At 41.5% G+C, this 23,422-nt stretch overlaps 1 protein-coding gene across 5 annotated transcripts in view; it reads left to right on the top strand.

Moving 5' to 3' along the window:
• Positions 1-23,422, top strand: part of SEMA5B (semaphorin 5B) — a 269,780-nt gene that overhangs the window by 203,093 nt on the left and 43,265 nt on the right. For all 5 annotated transcript variants that reach the window (XM_039700342.1, XM_039700334.1, XM_039700351.1 and 2 more), the window contains exons 10-13: positions 2,470-2,605; positions 6,117-6,324; positions 8,403-8,610; positions 22,797-22,914. In XM_039700342.1, coding sequence (XP_039556276.1) covers positions 2,470-2,605; positions 6,117-6,324; positions 8,403-8,610; positions 22,797-22,914 — 670 coding nt within the window. The remainder of the gene's footprint in view (positions 1-2,469; positions 2,606-6,116; positions 6,325-8,402; positions 8,611-22,796; positions 22,915-23,422) is intronic.

Here is a 23,422-nt window from a genome sequence, read left to right as displayed (position 1 = left end):
TTACCTGTCTCCTCAGGGTACACTTGAGCATTCTTTGTACATCAAGGATGTAGGATCTCTCTTTTATCTTCTGAATATAATATAATATGCAACATTTGTGTAATTGAAGAAATTAGTAATTGATAACAGCTGAAGTTAGATCAAATAGCATTTTGGGTCTACAACATAGTGTTCTTTTAAAAGTTCAAAGAGAAAATGTTCCAATTTGTCATCCAACTAGAGAAATAATGGTAATTATTCTTTTAACTTTCACTGGGACTTATATCATGCTACATGAGCTCTGCATACCAAAGAGGGTTAATTTATGCACCAGTCTGAGTTTCTTTGTAATAAAATGCCAATGCAACACAAAACTATGATTTTTTTTGTTGTTGCTGTTGTTTACAGGTATTTTTTACTTTGGAAGGTTCATGTTTAATGAATTTAGGGTCATCTTATAACAAAGGGGAATTAGTGGTTGTGGCAACGCCCACATATAGATTTATTGCTTCATGTTATACCCAGCTGAATCGGGTGGGAAAGAGAGGTTTTGGGGGAAGCTGCTGATGAAATATTTAAGATATTTTTATTCAAATTTTCTGGGAGGTAATAGAGACAGTGTTAAAACCTCTTTGAACTTAACCCATTCTTTAAACCAGCTAGTTAGTCACAGGAGGTAGGAGGTAGGAATAAAGGAAGTTGCACTTCACACCAAAACACAGGGGCCAGCTGCACCAGTTGATGTCACTGGCTTGAGACTGGGCTCAAACTTTTCATAAGGAGGGATGGGAAATATGCCAGGCCACAGATGGAAAAGAAAATGGTCCACAGATTTAATGGAAAACCTCTTTCCTTTCTCCTTTCCTGAAAAGAGAAAAGGCTAAACTATGAAGTCCTTAGCAGGGCCCTAAAAATATTCTTTTTCTTTTCTTTCTTTTAAGTATTTTCATTAGACTAGTGGAATTTTATTCTTTCTTTTCCTTTTTCATTTTCTCCCTCATTGTCTTTTTTTTTCCTGTGTGCGCCTCAAGGCATTTACTTGTCATCCATCATTAGGTTTGTCTTAAAAGCTGCTGTCTGTGAGCATGCACTGCATCAGCAGTGTTCAGACAAAAGTGGAGAAAGGTTTGGCTGGCATTGCTTTGACATGTTCAAAGTGAGCTACTCCATCATTCTGGGGATGCAGTGGGTAGGGGGGAGCAGAGAATGGGAAGGCAAAGCAGGAAGTTCTTCCTGATGTTGTATTGCTAGGAAGAAATATGCTGTGAAAGAATCTGTTCTTCTGTTTCCAGCCTGGAATGGTGAAGAAAGGCCTTTTTTTGTGTGTGCAAGAGTGTAATTATTGGTTTAGTAAAAAAAAAAAAGGAAAAAAAGAAAAAAAAAACGCAAAAAGTGCTCTTTTCAGGGAATTCAAATTGCCTTAATTAGCAAAAAGATTCATACAGCAGGGCTTGGGTTATTTAAAAGGCACCGTGATGAATCAGTCTCTCATGCTGGCCCTATTTTTAGTTTTATTTTGATATCTTTTTCTCTCAACCTTGTAGTTTTCTTAAAAAAAAAAAAAAAGAGGAGGAGGGAAAAACTGGGAGCAGGTTTGAATTTCAGGTCATCACTTATCAAATATCTCTCTGAGTCAGTTTTGTTGAGGTCACCATCTAGGAAGTGCCCTCCAACCCTCTTGTGGCAGGAGGAGATGAACAGGCTCAGGACCCTGCAGAAATGAGTCCTCCTGGACTGAAATGGAACAGCAAAGGCCAACTGATCTGTGTGCAGTGTGACTGGGCAGCCCAGCATCCCCAAAACACAGTCCTTTCCAAAGAGTCCTTCCCACAGCAGCATTTCCCTCCCGTGCTGTGCCTCCCTGGCTGAGTGTGCTTGAACAGTCAGATCCTGTTCCCAGCTGGGAACACACAGGAGTGAACTGTGGTCATTGAAAACAGAGGTTTTCATGAATTAGCAAGACCTTTCTGCATGCTGAGCTGCTGTCAGAACCAGCTGGTTTGTCACTGTCACCTTTTCCCTTCCACTGCATCTATATAAATATAATATTAGGTGATATATTTTATAGCTGAAGATTTCAGGAACCCGTAGAAACAGAATTTCACCTTGAGAAACAAGAGATTAAAAATTTGCTTGTTTGTAATCAATAAAGGTAGATGGGTTGTTAAAAAAATAAAAGTAAAACCAAACAAAAATAATCCATGCAAATTAAACTGTATTCACCTTTCTTGTCAGAACTGCTTCCATGGCCCTTAAATCTCTGACATTTTAAAACCAAACTTGAAATTCATTGTCAAAATTGTCACGCAAGTCATCTACATTTTACAGTTTATTTATTTATTTATTTTTGCTCCCTTTGAGATTGGTATCACTGTACATCTACCTAGCAATTTACATGTATTTTATTTGAGTAGAGTTTGATGTCTGTTATGATGAAAATGTCAATGTTCTAATGATTAAATTGATTTTTTTTCCCCTCCCCTTTTCCAGAAACAGCATAGCTGCCTCAGCAGTGTGTGCCTTCAATCTGAGTGCCATTACTCAGGCATTTAATGGCCCATTCCGCTACCAAGAAAACCCAAGATCAGCCTGGCTGCCAACGTTAAACCCCATCCCAAATTTCCAGGTACTGCTGTTGCCCTGCAGTTTGCTGCAGTCCCTTTAATGTTCTGTCACTTCAGTGGGTTGATTTTTTTATTTTTTTTTTACCTGATTAATTTTTCCAGGTAGACCCCCAGTACAGATAAATTGTATTTCTCCATATATATGAGTGTTTTAATCTGTGGAACTCCTTGCCACAGAATTAATGGCAAAAATAGAATGGTTTAAGGAATAATAAGAATGTTCAGGGGTTTTTATAATAATGAATGATTTAAATCTCTGTTGCACTTATCACTGACACATATGCTCTGGGGATGTGATTCTCACCAGAGGACATAAGGCATGTCCCTGCTAGAACTGGGAAGGACTGAAAGCTGAAGCTGGCCAAAGTCAAACTAGAATGGAGACAATCTATATTTTTTAAACAAGAAAGGTAATTAACCACTGTGACTCTGCAAGGAAGTGATGAATTTTCCATCACTTGATAGGGCCCCTAAGGCTACCAGTGCTTCAGTGGAAGATGAATGACTTTCTAACACATGGTAGCTCAGCCAGAAGCCATGGACATGTTGCCACAGTAACTGGTGGAAGGGGACACATGAGGATTGTCACAGGGGTTCCTTCTCCTTTTAAAAATCTTTGAGTTTATGAATGAGCAACTTTCCAGGATCGTCAGTTATAGCAATTTTGAAAATTATAAAACAGCTGCAGTTGCTTTTTCAGCAGATCCAGTCAGTGTGAGGCAGGGTATGACAGCCCTGACACCCCTGAGTCTTCTGGACCATGAGCCCATTCTACAGCTAAGCTCCTTCCCAGCATAGGAATCCTTGTCTTCATGTCCTTGCTTCCCCATGGCAAATCCTTTCAGCCCAATTTTCTGAATCTGGCTCTCCTTTATTATGGCAAATGTGCTGAGGCTGCCTGCAAGTGCCATCTGCCTTCAAACTGGTGTGTCAAGGACCTTCCAAAAAGAATGCTACACTCGCCTGAAATCACAGCAAGAGCAGATGGGAGACAGGTCTCTGCTGCAGGCAGGGACAGTCTTGTCTTCCTGCTGAGGAACCTAATTTCTTCTTCTGAATTCCCTCTTGGCACCTGACTGAGGGCTCCTGCCTGTATCAGGTGGGACAGGCTTGGCCTCTTGATCACCCTCTCAGCTTGGTGCACTCAAAACCAAGAAATAAAGCTCTGCTGAAGGTCCAGCCATGCCAAACATAGCCAGGTTTTTGTTGTTGTTCTTGGTGTATTGTTTGGTGTTTTTTGGTTTTTTTTTTTGGTTTTTTTTTAATTTAAAGGGAATATTAAGGCAAGCTGAGAATCAAGGACTTTCTGTCTCTTGCTAGGCTAACCCAGAAGGAATAGTAAAGGACTTTGGAAGGCATTTCCATGTAGAGAAAAGTATCAGATAAAATGTGGAGTGTAAAGATTGCAGCAGCAAGATGAAAGAAAAGGGTCAGAGGAAAATAAGGAAAGGAAAAAGAGGTATGTGGTAGACAAAAGGAAGATTGCAAGAAGAGATTAAGATGTTTTTCAAGTACAGAAAGAACAAGAGGTCAGTGAGGAGCCTTAAGGAGATGACAAGGGTAATTTAGTGACAGACGAGGCAGATATTGCAAAAACATTAAATTAATTTTTGTGTCTCACTGTTCACAAAGAAAGATGAGGGAAGCATGCCAGAATTTTTTTTTCTTGCAGAGAGGAAGGAGAAATACTGAAGGATGCAGAGGACCAGGACAGTACAGATAATCAGGAAATTAGAACAAAACAACATTAAACCAAATCAGAGGGATGCTGTGTCAGCAGATGAGCTGCCAATAGACCAAAAGAATTATCTGTGACTTGCTGAGAACAGAAAACAAAACCAACAATGACATTCCTGCAACTGAGACTCATTTTAGGTGATGCTCTAAAAGGGAAAGTGAATGGAGAGAAAAGCATCCAAAAGTAGATAGTGGTGTGAACCAGAAGGAGCATAGGATGCAACAAAAGAGAGATCGAAGAACTCTTTAGACTGTGAGATGATTCTTGAACTTAAAAAATACCATTTCAATAGAAAAAAGCATTAAAACCCACCTGAGGACACATAAAAATCCCACTGATGTTTCCTTAGTCCGGCTATTCAGGAAGATGCTTAAATTGATTAAAAAGTGATGATGTTCACAGGTTGTGAGAATTAACATAACTATTCTCCTAGTTCAGACAACCTCTAGATTATTGTAAAGCTTAGTACACCAGCCATTGGAATCCATATTTACTGTGTGAATGTGTGTTAAATCCCTGACAACTCATTTTAGCATGTAGTAGGAGAAGGGCTGTGTGGTGCACCGAAGAATGGCAGTGATACCACCAAGAGTTGCTTGGATGTGTATGGAGAGTGTGCACGTGGGAAATTTGTACACTGCGGTTCAACTGCTGTAAATCAGCATCATCATTCTCAGTATTCTAAGTTTTCTTCAAGGAAAGCCTGAACACGTGGATCCAAAATGAAGAAAAAGAAATGTGTGGGATTTTATTTCTAGTGAAATTGCTCAGGTGTGAGTTTCATTTAGTGACTAGTGAAGTTATTCATAGACTCAGTATGGGACTTGGCAGGATTTAGTTGTACCACAGTCTCCCATGGTCTTGGGTATATAAATAACCAGTCACCCTGCTGCCTTTTGGAGTGATACATTTTCTGCCCTCCATGCATGATATTGTGGGGAGGAGTGATATCCAGCCCCAGCAAAACATGGACCAAAAAAGTAGCACTGGCTTTTGAAAATACTGAGTTCTAGAAATTAATCTAAGATGGAAACTCAGGCCTTAAAATGCATTATCCACCTGGTAGGACTTACACTCTTTAAAAGACAAAAGATGAGCTCTTTTTCTCCCTGGTTCTTGCAGTACAAGGGAATTGAGTCCTGTTTCAGTGCCTCCCTGGGTGCTGGAGGATGGGTAGTCATGGCTTGGTGCGCCATTTGCTGTCAGGCAAGAAGGGTGGGGGAGCTTGTCATTGATCTGCCTTGCTTCAGATGGCAGAAGGGGAAACACATCCCCAGTACAGAGGGGAGCACATCAAAGAAAAGCAATATGGCAAGTTTGGTTCATTGATGCAAACCAGTCAATTTTAAGGTTTTTTTTAAACTCCAGGTTTTGTTAGACTGATATGCTTGGTAGTGTCCGAAGATTGTCTGAAATGTTTCAAGGATTTATCACCACAAAAACTTTCTCTCCACTACCTTTAAAAATTTCTACAGCTTGTTTTATTTCTTTCTTTTTCTCCATGGTTTGTTGAAGGCTTTTGCCTTTCTGCTGTGCTGGTTGAGGGTATCACAAGGGAATGAAACTCCACATTGCTTGTTAGTGGACCCCCTAGGAGAAAAGTTTCCACAGAGTGGGCTACAGGCCAAATCCAGGCTAAGGACCTATGATCAGGCTACATGCCTGATCCTGTGACCTTCACACAGACCCACATCCCCAGGAAATCAACAGGACATGAGTTTCCATGCTGGGCTGGGTAGAAGATACACTTTCTGAAATTCATCTTCTGTATTTAGTGTGGGACACTGAATGATGACAGCCCTAATGAGAACCTGACGGAGAGAGTCCTGCAGGACGCACAGCGCCTGTTCCTGATGAATGACGTGGTGCAGCCAGTGACTGTGGATCCCTATGTGACTCAGGACAGCATTCGATTTTCCAAACTGGTGGTTGACATTGTTCAGGGGAAGGATACTCTCTACCATGTCATGTATATTGGAACAGGTAAGAGTGTGAGGGCTTCAAACAGTTCCTCCTGCTTGCTTGTAGACTTAGCAGCCCTGGGAGCCCAGTGGTGAAGTCCTTACACAGCTGTCATTCAATATGATTTTGGTGCAAAACCACATGGAAGTTGTTTGCCTGAGTAAATTAAAAGCAGGATGGAGGACTTCAGGCAGAGTCCCAAGTGATCAGATTATAAATCTCCATTGTGTTTAAAAAGAACAATAACATTTTTCTCCCTCTTATAAAACCATTTTTCAACTAATCAGGCTAATAAATAACATTGGGGAAGAGCAGAGGTGGCTGGAATGCTCATGTGGTTTCATACATGTCAGTTGCCTCTCAGTGCTATGACAGACCTGTCTCTGAATAAGCAGTAATAATGCATAACATCCATGTTTGCTCAGGGATTTAATTGTGTCTTTCTTTGCACTTTCATGGCCCTACTGGTGTTTGGATCCCAGTGCTTTTGGGAATGGGCATGCACTGAAGGTTAAGGCAGATAGGGAAGCTGAGTGCCTTTTTTGTGGGAGCATAGCAAGCCAGTTTGACTTCCATCCACTGCAGAACATGTTGCCTCTTCTGAAAAGCACTGGTATCTTGGATAAGTGAAAATACTGAAGAAGGACAAAGTATTATAAAATGGTTGTCTTAGCCCATAGTAATACTAATGATAGAGGTTAAATTAAATAGTTTGATTAATCAGAGCATATGGCCAGCCTCATGGGTATAATGTTGTTATCCTCTATAGCAGAAGCTTTGACTTTAGAATAAGATGGATTGCTTCCATAAGTGTTCATTTAATCTCACATCTGAATGCAGAGTCATTGCCTTATTCTCATGTTTAGGAGAATGGACCTTCAGGACTGTGTCATAATTTATCTAACTTTTACCACCACTTATTTCAAAAGTGATCATCTTGGTTTATTATTTATATGTTCTAGCAACACTCCCAGTATGGGAACTCCATGAATATTGATTATTATGAGAATATTGTACTTAAATAGAAATACAACATGGTTCTGCCAATATGATATCTTGATATTTAAAGTGAGGAGTCCAAGCTGCAAAGCCTTACAGAAAGTTGGAATACTTCCTGCCTCGTATCATTAGTGTGGAAAGATCCAATGCCATAACCTTAACTACTTACTCATGTTTGCTTTATGGCCCTGGTTAGTGGTGGCTGAAGAGTAAGATCTGCTGAAAATGTGAAATTTTCATTATACCTGTGAAATTCTTCAGTAGAGGCAGCCCTGAGCACAAACTCAGTCCTGAGACAACTGAGCCCAAACTTCAGTCTTGTTCCACATGTAAGTGGAAGGGAAACTTCACATGGTGGCCAAGCTCAACATTATAAATTGCTGAGCTTTGGCACCAGTGCAGAAGTTACTGGAACAGAAAGATTAAGTTTCAGGAACCATCCAGCTGACAGACCTCTTGGGGGTTTCAATGAAAAGTGGTGTGCATTAATCTCCCACAGCTTAGCAGATCTTTAAATTGTTTAGGTAAGGGTTCTCTGAGCACAAACATGTATGTTTCTGTGTATGCACTCCTCATGTCATAACAATCCCTTGTCAAGCTGGCTTCTTCCAGGAAGAGGATCAATTAGGTCTGTGACCCGTGCAGTCATTATGGAGGCCTCAGAAATTTCCAGCAGGGCTGCTGCATCTCTTGTCATTTGTCATGACATCAAATCACACTGATCTGCTTCATAAACCAATAGAAATACAGACTGAAGGCACCAGAAATTATTCTTGCCATCCTGGGTCACCTTGCTCTGTAACTCTCTGGTAACGGGACCAGACTCCTCTGCCTCAGTGCTCCAACTGGGAAAAACTGCCAGGTACTCACTGTCCAGATGGTTCACATGTCTCTGAATTCCCATTTAAGTACATTCTCAGGTGGTTTCTGCTGAGGATCGTAATGGTGTAGCTGGAGCTCTCTACCATGGGCAGCAGGTGACCCAGAACTAGGTTAAACCAGCTCTGTAAAGATGACATTAGTATTTCCCTCTTTAGGCAGGTATGAAATGAAGTCACTGCCTCCAAGGTTTACTTGTGCCTTGTTTCTTCTTCTATTAGAGTATGGCACCATCTTGAAGGCCCTTTCTACCACCAACAGGAGTCTGAGGAGTTGTTATTTAGAGGAAATGCAGATCCTCCCTGATGGACAACAGGAAGCAATCAAGAGTCTCCAAATCCTACACAGCGACAGGTCCCTCTTTGTGGGTCTAAATAATGGAGTGCTAAAAATTCCTTTGGAGAGATGCTCCATGTACAGAACAGAAGGGTAAGTAAATTTACAGCTCTAATACATCCCTGCTGGAGTGCATCTCCTGACAGATACATGCATAACAGCAGCAATGAGGATAAACAATTTTTTTTTTGGAAAATGTTAATTAGTCCTCTTCAGAAATTAATCATATGTTTACCAAGTAAGGGTTTACAATATTTACTTCTGTTTTTGGGGTTTTTTTAAACATCATACTATAGTGTTGCTTTTATTAAGTCCATGTGTTTCCCTGGTGGTTCTTATTGGCAGTATGGCTGAGGGTTTTTGTATTTGGGTTGCAGCCAGCCTTTCCTTGATTATCGGAGTGATCACCTCTAAAACACAGGATTAGGCAGGGCTGGGCTGTGTGGCTACTTGTTATTGCTTTTGGAAATCAATAGTTCATCTCAGCTATGTGTGACACCTCTTACACCTGGATAGATTCTGTGTCTTGATTGTACCTTATAAAGGGAGTAGGAAAAATGACTTTTTCTAATTGTCTGCCTTGGCTCCAGAGCAGTCTTCCACACAGGACTGTAGAAGGTTTTTGCATCCAAATGGTGCCTCTCCATTTAAGCAGGTGAAAGTGTGATAGCAGCTGTTTGAGACAAATGCTCAAATAATCTCGCTGGGTGCTGTGAGCATTTACTTGTTTACATCTCTTGAAAATACTTTTCCTTCTCTCATGCTTCTGCCTTGCTTCTCTCTTTGAGAGTTTTGTGTGAAACTGATGTCCTCTGTGCTAGACAAGAGGAAGGATTTTGTTAGCAACATTTAAACAGATTCCCTCTTCCATGGCCTACTGCAAGATGTCCCTGTTCTCCTGCCAAAAAAACTGATATAGAAAATGTCACCATAACTTTATTTTCAACCAGTAGAGTTTATCTATCAGCTTGTCTAAATCCACGTATGTCTAAAACAGACGGACAAAAAAGTGTTTAGTAAGAGAAAACCACAGCTGGAAAATGCCATCCTGTCCTCAGCCCTTAAAAGCAGAGATTTGGAAAGGTAGAACATAACAGCTGTCCTTTTCAGGCTGTCCTGTAGTCTCAGTCTGAGAATATTTATGTGTGTATACATATATATGATCCAGTTTCAAGAGAAATGAGTTCTTCCTTTCCTTTCCTAGTTCAGCTTTCCGAGTTCAGCTTTCCAGTAATTTATAGATGCTGTCCTATTTTCAGCCTGCCCAAGTACTTTGTATGACACTTCCATTAAAATTCAAATGTTGGAGGTTTGCTGAATTGCCTTGAAATGGGGCAAGCAAGAGAAAAGAAGTGACTGGAGAGCAGACAGGTGGGTTATCTCACAGGACCACCATATTTAGGTCCTGGAGGCTGCAGAGCAGCCTTGTATAAGCTTATCCCAGCAAAACAAAAATCTGTCCTCACTGAGGTCCCTTGCCTGCTGGTGACCAAAAGCAGCCTCCATTTTATGTGCTATATGGCACTGAGTCCTGGCTGAAATTACTGGGAAGTTTGTGTACTAGTGCTGGGTTTTTTTTCTACAACAAACTTCCTGGAGGCAATTTTGAGTGAAATGAGAAAACAGACCAGTTCTTCAGGGTTAGGAGACTCAAATTTTGCCTCCAGTGACTAGTTTCATGATAGAAATCAGCAAAACTCAGCCACTGGGCAATAGCAAGGTACATGAGATAGGGTCTCCTGATGGCATGGTGGGGTGTGATGTGGGAGGCCAGAATTTGCTGAATTTTGGTGCTGACCATTTAGTGTTCTCATGTACGTTGCAAACCATCTTTTTGCCCTTTTGGTGAGCCTCGTGGAAGGATTGTGCATTTGGAAAATGGAAGAAAAAAATAAGAAAATGTAGGAAAGCCAAGACATTCCATAATTTATTTATTTGAGAGAATGTTTGCATTATTATTATCACATTTTAGACTGAGTTTGGTTTTGGTTTTGGGTTGTTTTTTTTTTGGGGGGTGTTTTTTTTGTTTTGTTTTGTTTTATTTTTTGTCTAGGAAATTTTCAACTGCAATTTTCTCAGCTGCAAGTGTTGGAACCCCTCCTCCCCTTAGCATCCTGGCTATGTAGGTGATAAGTCAATTTGACCTCCTTTGTATTTCTTTCAATTCTGAACAGTATCAAGAAGGATATTTTAATTTCCTCCAGTGCATTCCACCTGGCACTTCTCCTGGGCTGTGATTTATTGCTTATTGTTGTGTCTATATTTAATACATGCCAATATTCAGCCACTATGGGAAGAAGGGCTCCCGCCCCTACAACACTCCCTGCTTACTTTTTTGTTGTGCTCTGACTTCGTGACTGGCCTCCTTGAAAAGCTCTGGTTTCAGCAGCTTTTATAATGTAATTGTTTTGGTGGGGCACTCTGGAAGCTTGGAGGTGATGGAGAGAATTTGTGCCTCCCAGGCAGGAATACCACATTGTTTGTTGTAGGCTCTGCCTTCTCTTATCAGGAAACTGTTCAGCCTTTTAGACCCTGGGGGCTGATGTGGGTTTATGATTGCTGATGCAGAGCTGTTGCCTTCAATCTGCCTTCCTCCTCCTCCTCTTCCTCCCTGGAACAGGCAACCGTATGGAGAGAAAATTGACCCTAGCATTGATCCCAGCCAGGGATCTTTGCTGCTCTGCTGCTTTAAAACCTCGGGGCTTGCTACCGAGGCTCAGAATTGGGGCAGAGTAAAAACAGCAGCAAACGGAAGAGACGGAAAGGGATAAGGATTTCTGCCATCTCCTTTACTGTTTGTTTATTGACACGGCACCAATTTAATCTCTTAAATGGTGACCAGTAACTCAGCCCCGTGTCTTGATGGTAGTGGGTGTCTGAGCAGTGTTTTGTGCATGCCCACTGACCCGTCTCAGTCTGTCTTTTCAGAACAGCCACTCTTAGCAACAGGGCAAGGGGAAGACATCTGTAATGTCAGCTGCCCAAATTTACAGGCTGGACTTGGCTGCAGGGACCTTCCCTTGTGTGTGTGTGTGTTCCTGGTTGTTTGTCTTTCCTGCTCTCGAGTGCTGCCGTTCCCCACTCACTGGAGACTCTTAGGAAGATGTCCAACATGAGCAAAACCTACAAGCACTTTGAATATGCAGAATGTTTTGAAGGTTGCTTTGCTGGGTGGTAGTTGGCTGTGCTTGCTGCTGAATTTTGCATGGCTTTGAAATCTTTGTAATTTCCCTGCAATTTTCAAATGAGCTTCGATTTTTTTACTTGAAGTTGCCCCCAAGCTTTGGTGAGGAATATTTGAAGAACCAGTACTGCAACCTTATCACTGACACCACTATATCTTTAGAATGTGCCTGAACAAAATCCCAAATCTGAATTTCAGAGCTGAGGACCTCAGATCTGTAGCATTTTTTTCAGGTGGGATGTATCTGTAAGGCATAGTTTAGTAATTTTTTCAAAGGCTGAGGTGCAGTTACACATTTTTAGAATTGCAATCAGACAGATAGGAAAATGAAGCTGGTTGTTAGAAGGAATAGTTTATGATCTCTTTCTGTTGACTCTTTGCACCATCAGAACCATGGGCTTCTGAGCACACAGACACCCTGAGGTGGGCCAAGGATTTTGATTGCACATTTAAATGAGGAAAAGAAAATGTTTGGAAATAAGACCAGACAGTCTCTTGAATACCCACCCCTTCTCTTCTCCCTGTCCTGAGCAGTTTATTTTAATGCACTTTATTTTGATATTCATTCCTTCTTCTTTCTCATTCCATATTTTTTTTTCTGCATAAAACTTGCAGTTAACATGATGCAGGTTGCAGTTTTGGATGCACAGTGTGGTTCTGGGGATAGTCTGGCTTGCCTGTGCTCTCCCTGCCATGCTGTGGGCATCGCCCAGGTTGTGTCAGTGCCACCTCAGGTTACCTTCACACCCGTGTGGATCCTCCTGCTTCCAGAGCCAGGTCCTATTGCACGCAGCTGACATGCTCTTACCTGAACCCTTGCCTGCTTTTTGACCCGATTGCAGGAATTTGCTCTTGAGTGATGTTGAGGTTTTGCCTTCTTACTTGGCCTAAATTCTTCTGAACATCCCCTCTAGCCATGGTACTTAATGCAAATCTGGCAGAAATGACTCAGCTGACAAGGACTCTTATTTGCTGACTTGATATCTGTGAGAGAAGCACAGCTCACCTCTAAATAGCTCTGGGCCAGTGATCAGGCAAACTAAGTACATATAGGTGAGTAACTCCTGAAATGGCTCCAGGGAGTTTTTGGAAGAAAAGGGTCAGCAGCTACACTAAAGAAGCAGAGTTTTCTGCCCTCTGTCTCTCTCCAAAGTGGAACTGTAGCTCCAAGCACAATCACTGTGCCACTTCCACCTTTGAGGGGTTTGAGATATCACATGGAGGATTGCTTTGGAGTTTAATGTTATGTTCTTTTTTTTTTTTTAAGCCTTATATGATGCAAAATCCTCTGTAACAAAGGAGTGAAGCACTTAAATGTAGGATTCTAAAACCTGAATTACAGGATTACCATATTTCAGGACTAAAGCTATTGGGGAATTTGTTTGGAGAAATTACATAGTCTGGGAAGAGGTATAAAAGTTTTCCTGTTTGGGGGAAGGATTTAATTGGATACAGGCTGGAAATCCTCTGATTTCTTCATCAGAACGATGATAGTTCCTTGAAGGACAATGAACTTTTGTTGGGTAACAAGGAAAATGTTTAAAAAGGTAGGGGAGAGAACAATAAGGACACTTGTTCAGTGGAGCCCAGTGTCCAGCAGATCTCTGAGGTGACACTGACAGTCAGATTGTTCATCAAAGTTCTTGAAAATCCAACACCTTTTTCTTAGCTAAAGCTGTTGAAAATCTGGCCCAGATTTTGTTTTGAAGATCTTCTGCCTGAGAGTATAAAAAAATATTCAGCACATTGAATATCCATTTAAAAATAGAGGCAAAAGGAAAGGTAACAGACTATAAAAATGTTGTGATAAAGCTTAATCATTAATTTCCATCTGTTCTGGCTGATATGGCCTCTCCACAATTAAGGGAATTAGCTAATTATTGTATCACCAATAACGCTGAAAAGCTTTGGAAGACTTCATAGGCAGAAAGGAGAGTGCTCAGCCCAATGTTTTGTCATCCACAGTATCCAATAATACATCAGAATAAATCACTAAACATCTGGTTTGACATTCTGGTTGCATTTAAGAAAATAGCGAGACTCCCACTGACAGAGAATGAAGACATCAAACAGAACCATGATCACTAAAGCTCTTGGAAAGAATGAAGTTTGTAGATGAAATGGATCTGTGTTCTTTAAATAGAAGAACAAAATTATAGCATTTTCTCTATCCTGACAACACATTTGCATCTGCTGTAGCAGGCAATTACTCCCATTTTCTTTAATGTAGCTGTTTATATATGTAAAGTTAAGTGCATCCATTCTATTTGCAGGATATGGACCTCTAAGGTTTGAAGGGATGGTAAGGTCTATGGAATGTGGCTTTCAGAATAGCAAAGAGCTTCACTTGAATGATCTGGGAAAGGGATGTGTCTGAAATTGGAAATAAAAAGCAGACAAGGATAAGCAGTGAGGTAGTGAGCTGGGGCATGTTTCCTGTAAGATGCCAGAGAGATTGGTTTTCAGTTTCATCTTATTTGACATTATCTTTAATGGCATGGAAGAAAGAAAATAGCATACTTTGTAGATGGCATTTAAGTATGAAGGAATCACAAATAACAGTGAGGAGAGAAATGCAGTGCAGGGCCAGCAGGGAAAGCAGCAAGAGGCTGAGTTTGAGGAATAAGCCTGTGCTGAGATTTCTGGTGCATGTGTTGCTGAAAAAGAGAGAGTATACAAAATAGGAAGGGGCTAATTCATCTTACAGTTGTTCTCATTTCTATTAAATGCTCAAACCAATGGCGTGTAATATATTAATTTTAAGCAACCCGTATACTTTTAGGCTCCCACTTTTAGTTCTGAAGTCTGAAAAATAACCCTGAGTGAACAGAAGGGGAATTTAGCAGAAACTGGAGTCCAGAGTAATACAATTGCTGAATCAGACAAAAGTCACTTCAGAAGAAGCCAAACAAAATCAGCTGATTTCAGGACTCACTTCCTTTTGTCTCCTTCCTATCATGACTAGGTTGCCAATTTGTTTTGGGTTTGCCAGGAGGGAGGACACAGGTTGAACATGCCAGGGCTTTTGTTTGCTCTCTATTTTTAAAGCATCCTGCCAACAGGACTTAGGAACAGTTTAGTGTATGGATCCTTTTACCTCTAGGAGGTTGGCTGTAGGCCAGCTCAGATCAATGCTGTCTAGAAGTCATTACCATCTGATGCCTGCTAGGTGGGCTGTGTGAAATTACTTTCAACACAGTGGCAACTGACAGGAAAGCATGTCGTTTTCTTGGAATATGTTATGTTAGGATGACATCAATGCTATTGTTATACAAACAAGATTAATAACTAAAGCTACCAGCAAGCCCCAGGGCAGATATCCATTGCATCTGTCAATTCTTGCCATTTGCTACTATTATGTCATAAGATTTGTATTCTAGGCAATGGTCACATTCAGTAAAGTGGCTCCTGATGAAAGGGTCTGCAGTCTTACTGCTGCTATGGCTGGTTTTCTTCTTGTCTCAAGCTTCAGGCAGAATTTGCAGGGTAAAACACAAATGTGTCCAATGTTAATACTGAATTAATGTGTTGCTACAGATGCATCATTAACTTTTTATCAAGAGATGTGCTGTTTTACCTGTTTGGGGAAGAGGAAGTATCTGGAGTCAGAGCAAATTGGGTTTTGCTGGTTCAAGTTTAAAATTGAAGTACATATAAATACATAAAATATGTATGGGCTATAGAAAAATGTAATATTGTACAGTCTGGTATCTTCTATCAAAATACCAAGTATTGTAGAGCTATGGAAACACTCCAGTCTGCAAGAGATAAAGCTGGATTTCAAGAATATCCATTTACTTAAGTGATGTTCTCTTGTTAAAAAAATGAATGAACATTGTTTGATGGTGTTATTATAATTACATGGGAAGAAGCACTGGAGAATATGTAGCAGGACCATTTTGCCCCTTATACGGTTAAAATATCCCTGCATTAGAAAGGAGATGTGTTTGATCCTCAGGCTGTAATGGATGGTCTAATATTTATTTGACTTTTCCAAGATACATTAATCTACAAAGGCTCTATCCAGTTTAATCTGCATCTTGTTGAGCAGAAAATAATTACCCAGATCTTAACAAAATCCAACTTTCACAAAGGAGCTGCTTGAATATGGATTGCTTTGTGCAGCCTAGGTGACAACTGTAGGCTATTTTCAGGTTTCTTTATCATCGTTCACACTGCTTTCTAAGTTTTCTGCCTTTGCATTTTTCTTTCCCATCCTAAGTTCCCATTTTAGTGTAACTTGTTCTTAAATTTGCATCGTCTTGCAGAGGCTACATAAAGCACCTGTCTCCTGCAGTGGATTTGCTCTTGCCTAAGCCACCCTTTGCCTGTCTCCACCCACACCACCAAACTACAGCAATTTGCACACAGGGGTCTCAGATCTGCAGCCACAGAGCAGAAGCACAGGAGCAGAGCACGTCTCAATGTGACAGCTGCCTCCAGACACTGACTGACACAGGGCAGAGACAGGGAGTAACACTTGAGTGCACTGATCTGCCCAAGCTGCCTTTCCAAAAGGATGCCTGGTCCCCTCTGCCTCTTCCCATATGGCAGCCCTGGAGAGCATGAGAGCATGTTTTCTTAAGGCTCAAAAGCCTGCTGAGGCTTGGAAACGGTGGTGCTCTGCAACCGCGACAAACATGGCCTGCATTCAGGAATTCCTTCTGGCTATTCCTTTCATTAGGACTTCAATAGTATCTGAGTTTTCTTGTGGATGAATGATCCTGTCACTGGTAGTCAGAGACCCTCTGTACTTTTGGTTTTATTAGAGGTCAGTTTTGCTTGGCACAGTGACAAGAGTTTCTAAAAGTGTTCGTGAAGGAACACTCCTTTTTTTTTTTTTACAAATCTGTTTTACTAATGTAAACATAAATCCAGATTTAATCAGAGATGGCATTAATCTTCATGTTTGAATAAATGGAATGTTGTTTTATTTCACAGCTTTAAAAATAAAAATAAATTCCTATCCAATAAAGAAGTCACTGTTGCTAGAAGATGATGGAATGGGATGTCAGAAAGTAAGAAATTGAATAGTTGTGTAGCTTGTGCGAGGCCATAATCTATAAACCTCAATCGATTAAAGTGATATTGAAAATGGTAGGCCAGAAGGTGAACTCTAGCAAGAGTTTCCCTGCTGTGGAAAAGAAAATTAGATGAAACTGCCTGAAAATCCTCTGTCTGTGCACTGTTTTTTTTTTTAATAAGTAACATGTGTTTGACTCATAAATGGACTTCAGTTTTGGAGGTTGTTTTACACCGTGGCTTTAATTTATGCATTCAAAACAAATCATATGCAGAGCAGCAATCACTGATGCTAAGCATGTGTGGGTGATAAATGACACAGACATATTTCAGCTTCTCTGCCTCTGCATCCAGTATCACATGCCAAAATACCAAACCTTGTCTGTCCAGATTAACATCAACTGCACCCCTCACAGTGGTGGTACCTGTGAGCTGCAGTATGCTCTTCCCAAGCAGGACCCTGCTCCACAAATAGTCCTGTGAATTCCTTATGTAGTATGTGGCTACTGGCCTTGAGGAAAGGGCAGTAACATCTGGCATGGAATATGTTATATTCACCAACTGAGAAATGAAGCTGCTGCTTGACCAGCATCTGACTAAAGCAGCTCAGTTCCACTTGGCTTCTTTTCTCATGGGGAAAGATAATGAATTTGTACAGGTCACTAACTCATTTCTGCAGTTTGAATTTTTAAAGGTATCCAAAGTAGAGGGATTGTTAAAATGTCTGGTGCTTTTTTCCCCTTTATAATCTTATTTTCTTAAACCACAATCATCCTTTTGATTCTCGTTCTTCTCTTTTCATGTCATCTGGCTTTAGGGAAGACAGAGGTCCACTTTTCCTTGCATGGGCTATTGAGGTTGTCAGAAATTATGATTTGGTTGGCTGGAAGCTAATATGGTTATTTGTTTTGTTCATCCCCTCTGCAGGTTGCTAGCAATGGGACAGTAAGCTAACCTTGTCAGGAAATGCCTGTCTGCCAAACACAGCCTCATGCTTACAACTAACTCAGCTAAAACCCCTTTATTGCTTGCAAAGGGCTGTTCCCTCGCAGGTAACCATTCTAAGAGTGCAACAAACCAGTGCAGAATTGGAATTCTGAGATCTTATTCCCCAAAAGAGCGAGGGGCACTCCTGTGCTGCCCGTGCTCCTGAGATGCTGAGCATGGATGAAGCTTGCTCAGTGCCTTGCAGGGTCAGGGTTATAAATGTTTGCACTGCACCAGTGGATGTGCCTCTGATGGACTGACTGGTGTTATCCATGGGGTCTAAAGAGCCAGGTACAGAGACAGTTCTTGTCTGACAAACGGGACCTTCACTACAAGTTCCAAGCTCGTGAGCGAAAACTCAGAACTGTCTCCTGGTGCAGCGATGGTTCTGTGAGCAAACACAGTTTGGCAAGGATCTTCTCAGCCTGTGGGTCTAGAGCCCTGCCTCTGCACATCATCATGTCCTCCCATTCCATTCCTATTTGCTATTAGTCATAAAAAAGGAGTGATAAAAAGTTAAATGAAAGAGAGGAAATGAAAACTGGGAGAGTAAGCACATCCTGGCAGATGAAAGGAGCATAGTTCTTCGTTGTGAATATTTCGAATGAGTTTTGTGGCTCTTGGTACAAAATGGCATTTTTATGTGTCTTCTGTCTGGTAGCAAGAATGGGAAGAGGCTATGGTAATTCTTTCTTTCCTTTGGTCTGTCAAAGCCTAACCTCTTGGGTCTGGTTCCATTGATTTGATGATTCATTTTCAGTCTAAAGTTTTTACTTTCAAGGAAAAATGACCAAAAGATGAGGTTGTCTAGACCCAGAGCAAATTAAAGTGGGAATAAAAAACTTCTTAAATTCAGATGTTTAAGCTTTAATGAAGATTCTGAAAGAAGATGTCATTCAGGACATTACAAAAAAATGGATCTTGGGCAGCATCAGCATACTGGAAGCACAAGGCTTTTTACAGCACATACCATTAGTGAAGGCTCAGTGCACTGGGTGTCAAAGACCATATAAAAACTCTTTTGAGTCATAGGTAAGAGTTTCCATTGACTTTAGTGGGATGTGGATAGTGTCCCTCTTGCAGAGCCTTAATCCTTTGTGTTAGCCCAGATCACTGCTGTAGAAATGATTGCAACAGCCAACAACAGGGAGGCTTACAGCTCCCAAACAGCAGGCAGCAGGTGAGCTCTTACAAGCAAGATCTTATTTTCATGCAAATGACCTTAGTAAGTGAGAATGAGGAACTGGAGAAAAAAACCCACCTTGAATAGGAGACACAAATGGAATTGTTTTTCAATTGAACTTTTCAGTGTATGCCTTTATGCCTCACACAAGGTATTTATTGTGAGGCATTGAATTAAAATGAATCACTATTGATAGTAATGCCGTATCAAAATAAATCAAACCTCTTAGATATCTATCAGGAGGGTGGAAGTCCTCACTGAATGTGAGGTTACTAGATGGTCAGAGGGAAACAGGGCATGGGCCATGTGGTGTCATCATCATCATCATCATCTTACTTTCACAAGTATCCCACTTTGTAGGATTTCATTAACTAAGTCATTAGCAGTAAGAGAGTCAGTGTTAACCTGCTATGCTCAGGTAGTCTTCTGGGATAATGGGCTCCCTCCACCCCTGGGAATTATGGTGGGAGACAACAGAATAGTTCTCATTAGTTCCTTGAGTCATTCCCAGCCTGCTGCTGAGGAGATTTAAGTGAAATGTTCCCTTTATGTACAATATAAAACCTGGGCAACTGAGCCAGTGGCAGAAGTCCTATTGCCTTTGAAACACCAGAATTTCATTGTTGTATGTAAACTCCTTTGTAACTTATTTCACAGTATTTACATACTGCCCTGCAAGACTGCAGGCCCTGTGGCTTCCGTGAGATTTTTCAGCAGTATCATAATACAAAATGATATTTACATGTAAACATTTCAATTTATTTTGTGTTATGAGCACAGGGAAATACTGTGATATCTTTGCATTTTCCACACCATGGTGCCTGATCTACTAAGAATGACAGTGTACTTCTGAAACATTTTGATTTGGGTATGCACGTGTGCTTGCATATATTTGTCTTTTGGTATATATTTGCTGATGTGGTTTTATCTTTTAATGACATAAACAGGGATATATATATATTCTACAGATACCGTAAGGATATAAATTAGGCTGGCTTTTGAAGTGTTCACTGGAATTATTTGCCAGAAATATCATTTTCTTGCATTACGTACATTGTAATGCTTTTCCTGCTTTAAAAAAAGGGGAAAATGGGCTAAATTTTGTGTAAGTAAATATGTTTCTCCTCACCCCTAAGTGTATCGCTGTCAGCTGATATAACAGGTTTCTCACCAGAGCTGAGGCAGATGAGTGTGCTCTGAGTCCTGAAGGGAGGCAGACCACATAGCTATTTTGTTTTTAGATATCAAATGGTTTTGAGGGCCTGCCATGAGATGAGAAGTCCTGGGCTGTGATGGTTGCTAAATTACAGAGTGCGTGTTCTGAGCCCGGGCTGGGTAGGAACTCCTTACACACCGGATGCAGTGTGCAAGGCTGGCTGCAGCTCCCAGCCAACAGGTGCTGTGCCAGCATTTCCCAGTGCCCATCCCCAGGGCCTGCCATGCCAGCATTTCCCAGTGCCCATCCCCAGGGCCTGCCATGCCAGCATTTCCAGTGCCCATCCCCATGGCCTGCCATGCCAGCATTTCCCAGAGCCCATCCCCAGGGCCCCTGCCATGCCAGTATTTCCCAGTGCCCATCCCCAGGGCCTGCCATGCCAGCATTTCCCAGTGCCAACCCCAGGATCTGCTATGTCAGCATTTCCAGAGCCCATCCCCAGGGCCCCTGGCAGCCATGCAGCTCAGTTGCTGATGGTCCATCAGCTGGGGGTCACGGCAGTGGCAGGGGAGTGAGGGCTGTGATTCAGCGAGTGCTCTGTGAGGGATCCAGAGCTGGCTGCTCCCAGCCAAGAGCAGCCCATTAGCTCCATGACACACATTCTGGCAGTGCCAGCAGTGGTCAGTGCCTAGCTGAGCTATGCTGCAGCCTGCGGAGTGGCTGAGGGCTGCAGCACATAACATATGGAGATTATTTCCTGAATTTATGCAGCACATGTTTTCCTATAAATTAAATTCAGAGAAAATGTGTATCATAATAGGGTGATGCTCGCAACAGCCTTCCCTGTTATGAATTACAATGACCTCTCTCAGCTCGCTGGGTGCCCAGTGAAATGGATTCATGCAATTGGAAACAATAGTGTATGTGGTGTCAGGGTCTGAAAGCCTGACCAAAAGGCTCTCTGAAGAAAAGCATGGCCTCCTCCCCCCACCCCCCTCTCCACTGCTTCTCTTTTTCTACCTTTTAGAAACTGCCCAGTTTCCTCCTGAGGTGCCAAGGTCTGCTCTGTACTGAACTGGGTGCTGCCCTTGCTCAGGGGCTGCTGCACAGCAAAGGCAGCTCTGGATGTGGCAGCAGCCCCACTTCATGGGTGAGGGTGGTGCAGGTTGCCAAAACAGCAGGACAGGGGTCTTTAGCCAAAGTAGTGAGCAAAGCAGCACATGTCACTTCTGTGTCCTTGGACTGAGGATCCCAAGTCATTTTCTGGGTAAATATTTGATGTTCTGTTGCCTGGGGGTAGGGTAAAATCATCTTTGCTTTTTCCTTGGGTGTGCTGAAGCAACTGAAGGAAAAATACAGTAGAGACAGTCATTGTAACTACCTTTCTAAAGCACAAAAAATAAGTTTTGTTCCTTAAAACTTTGTGTGTGAAATCTTTAGCAGAGGAAATGCAGGAGCATACCAAACTGGAAACTCATCATTAAAATATAAATGTGTCTGTGTATAGATTTATATAAAGCAATGGGTACCAGACATCAAAGCAATCTGGGGTTTGCTTTGGGACAAATCACTGTGGAGTCAGTACAGACTAATAGAGTGTTCTCAGCTGTGTGTGAGGGACTTGCTTTTTCATTTGCAGCTGGTTACAGGCTAATAGGATTTCAAAGATTTCTTGGAGGGAACAGTTCACATCTCATTGCATTTGGGGGGGGAGGTTTGATGTTTCGTTAATCATACTGATACCTTGCCTCAGAATACATTTTATTACTCTCCTGTTTAGCTTCTGCAACTGAATCTTTCCCCTCGGTCCCTTGCTGCTGTCTAATTGGCAGTTTTCAAGTCACTTGAGATTTTTTGAAAGATCTTATCAGCCTTTTGTGTGATAGATGAGAGTGGATCATAGGGATTAAAAATAGTGTTGTGACTCTTTTTAGGTTTAGTCCTCTCTTTGTCTTTCACTAATACATGCATGATGTGGCTTGTACCTTTATATTTTCTTAATGAAAATTAGCAATTTGAAAACAACTCATGGGAATGACCAATACAGCTGAATTTTATTGATACAGACTACTTCTGTGACTGATCTTCACTGTTTAGTAATAGCCCTAGATATTTTTGTTTAGCAGCTCACATGTTGGGAACACACACTTAGCCTGTAAATATGGATTCAGGAGGAAAATGAATACAGCAGTGTTCAAAGCAGCCAAAAGCTTAGAAATAATGTTCTGCTGTGACTTTTCCAAACTGACATCTTGATGCTGGGATTATAAATGAAACCATTGTTCCAGCAAAGACCAAGACTAATAGAAAGCCTTTATTACCAGTCCATTGGCTAATTCTGCTTGTCTAACCCCTTCAGATGGACACAGTGTCAGAAAACATAGTCACAGAGGTCGCTTTGTGTGAGATTTGGCCTGCTGTGTGATTACATGGGGGCTCAAAGATATCTCAATGACAAGTGTTCTTTGACTAAAATTTGTAAAGTCATTTCTTTCCCTAGGCCTTGGAGAAGAGTGAAGTGATTTTTAATCTACAGTTTCTATGAGTGATATTTGCTTTGTGTCCTATCACCCTCCTATTCATTTTTCTCCCCTTCCAAACAGGTAAACCTCTGCTTAAAGAAATTGTTTCTTCTGCTGAGCCTTGGTGTGGCTGACAGCTGTCACACACAAGGACTATACTTGAATACTTGTCTTTAGAGCTAGGCAGTCTTAAAGGGCTTTAATCTTTTGTCTTTACACATGCAGGGAATGCCTGGGAGCCAGAGACCCTTACTGTGGCTGGGATAGCAAACAGAAGCGATGCACCACCATTGAGGACAGCTCCAACATGAGCCTCTGGACACAAAATATTACTGAGTGCCCAGTAAGTGGAAGCAGTGGAAACATTTTATATATACTGATTGATGTGTGTATGTGTAGATGGGAGAAGGGAAGGGGAGGGTGGGTGGCAGCCTGAAGAGGTCTGGCTGTTCTAATCTGACTCCAACAGACCTGAGACCAAATCAATATGATATTGCAAAGAGATGGCTTTTTTCCTGGTTCTGGTCTCCAAGAGATGCATAGAGAAAACAAGTGTCTCTTCTTGAATCAGTTTGAGTTGACTCTCCAGCTCCCTTCCCAGCCACCCACCCTTCTCTGATGACAATATCCAGTTCCTGGCTGTGATCCCCAGAAGCTGTCTGGCTGACTATAATTCCTGCTGCTTGAGCTGTACCTCCAAGATGGCTGGGAATGAAAAAGCAGTCTTGTTAAATAAATTGAGGGTGGAGGAGAAATTGTCATTAATGCTCATTGTTATTATCTAACGTCAATTAGCACAGTAATACTGCTAAGTCCAGTAGATAGGGAGAGAGGACTGGATGGGTTATATC

This window comes from Passer montanus, unplaced genomic scaffold (assembly GCF_014805655.1).
Source record: "Passer montanus isolate IOZ18808 unplaced genomic scaffold, ASM1480565v1 scaffold1, whole genome shotgun sequence".
Classification (NCBI taxonomy): Eukaryota; Metazoa; Chordata; class Aves; order Passeriformes; family Passeridae; genus Passer; species Passer montanus.
This window is presented reverse-complemented; position numbering and strand designations above follow the sequence as displayed.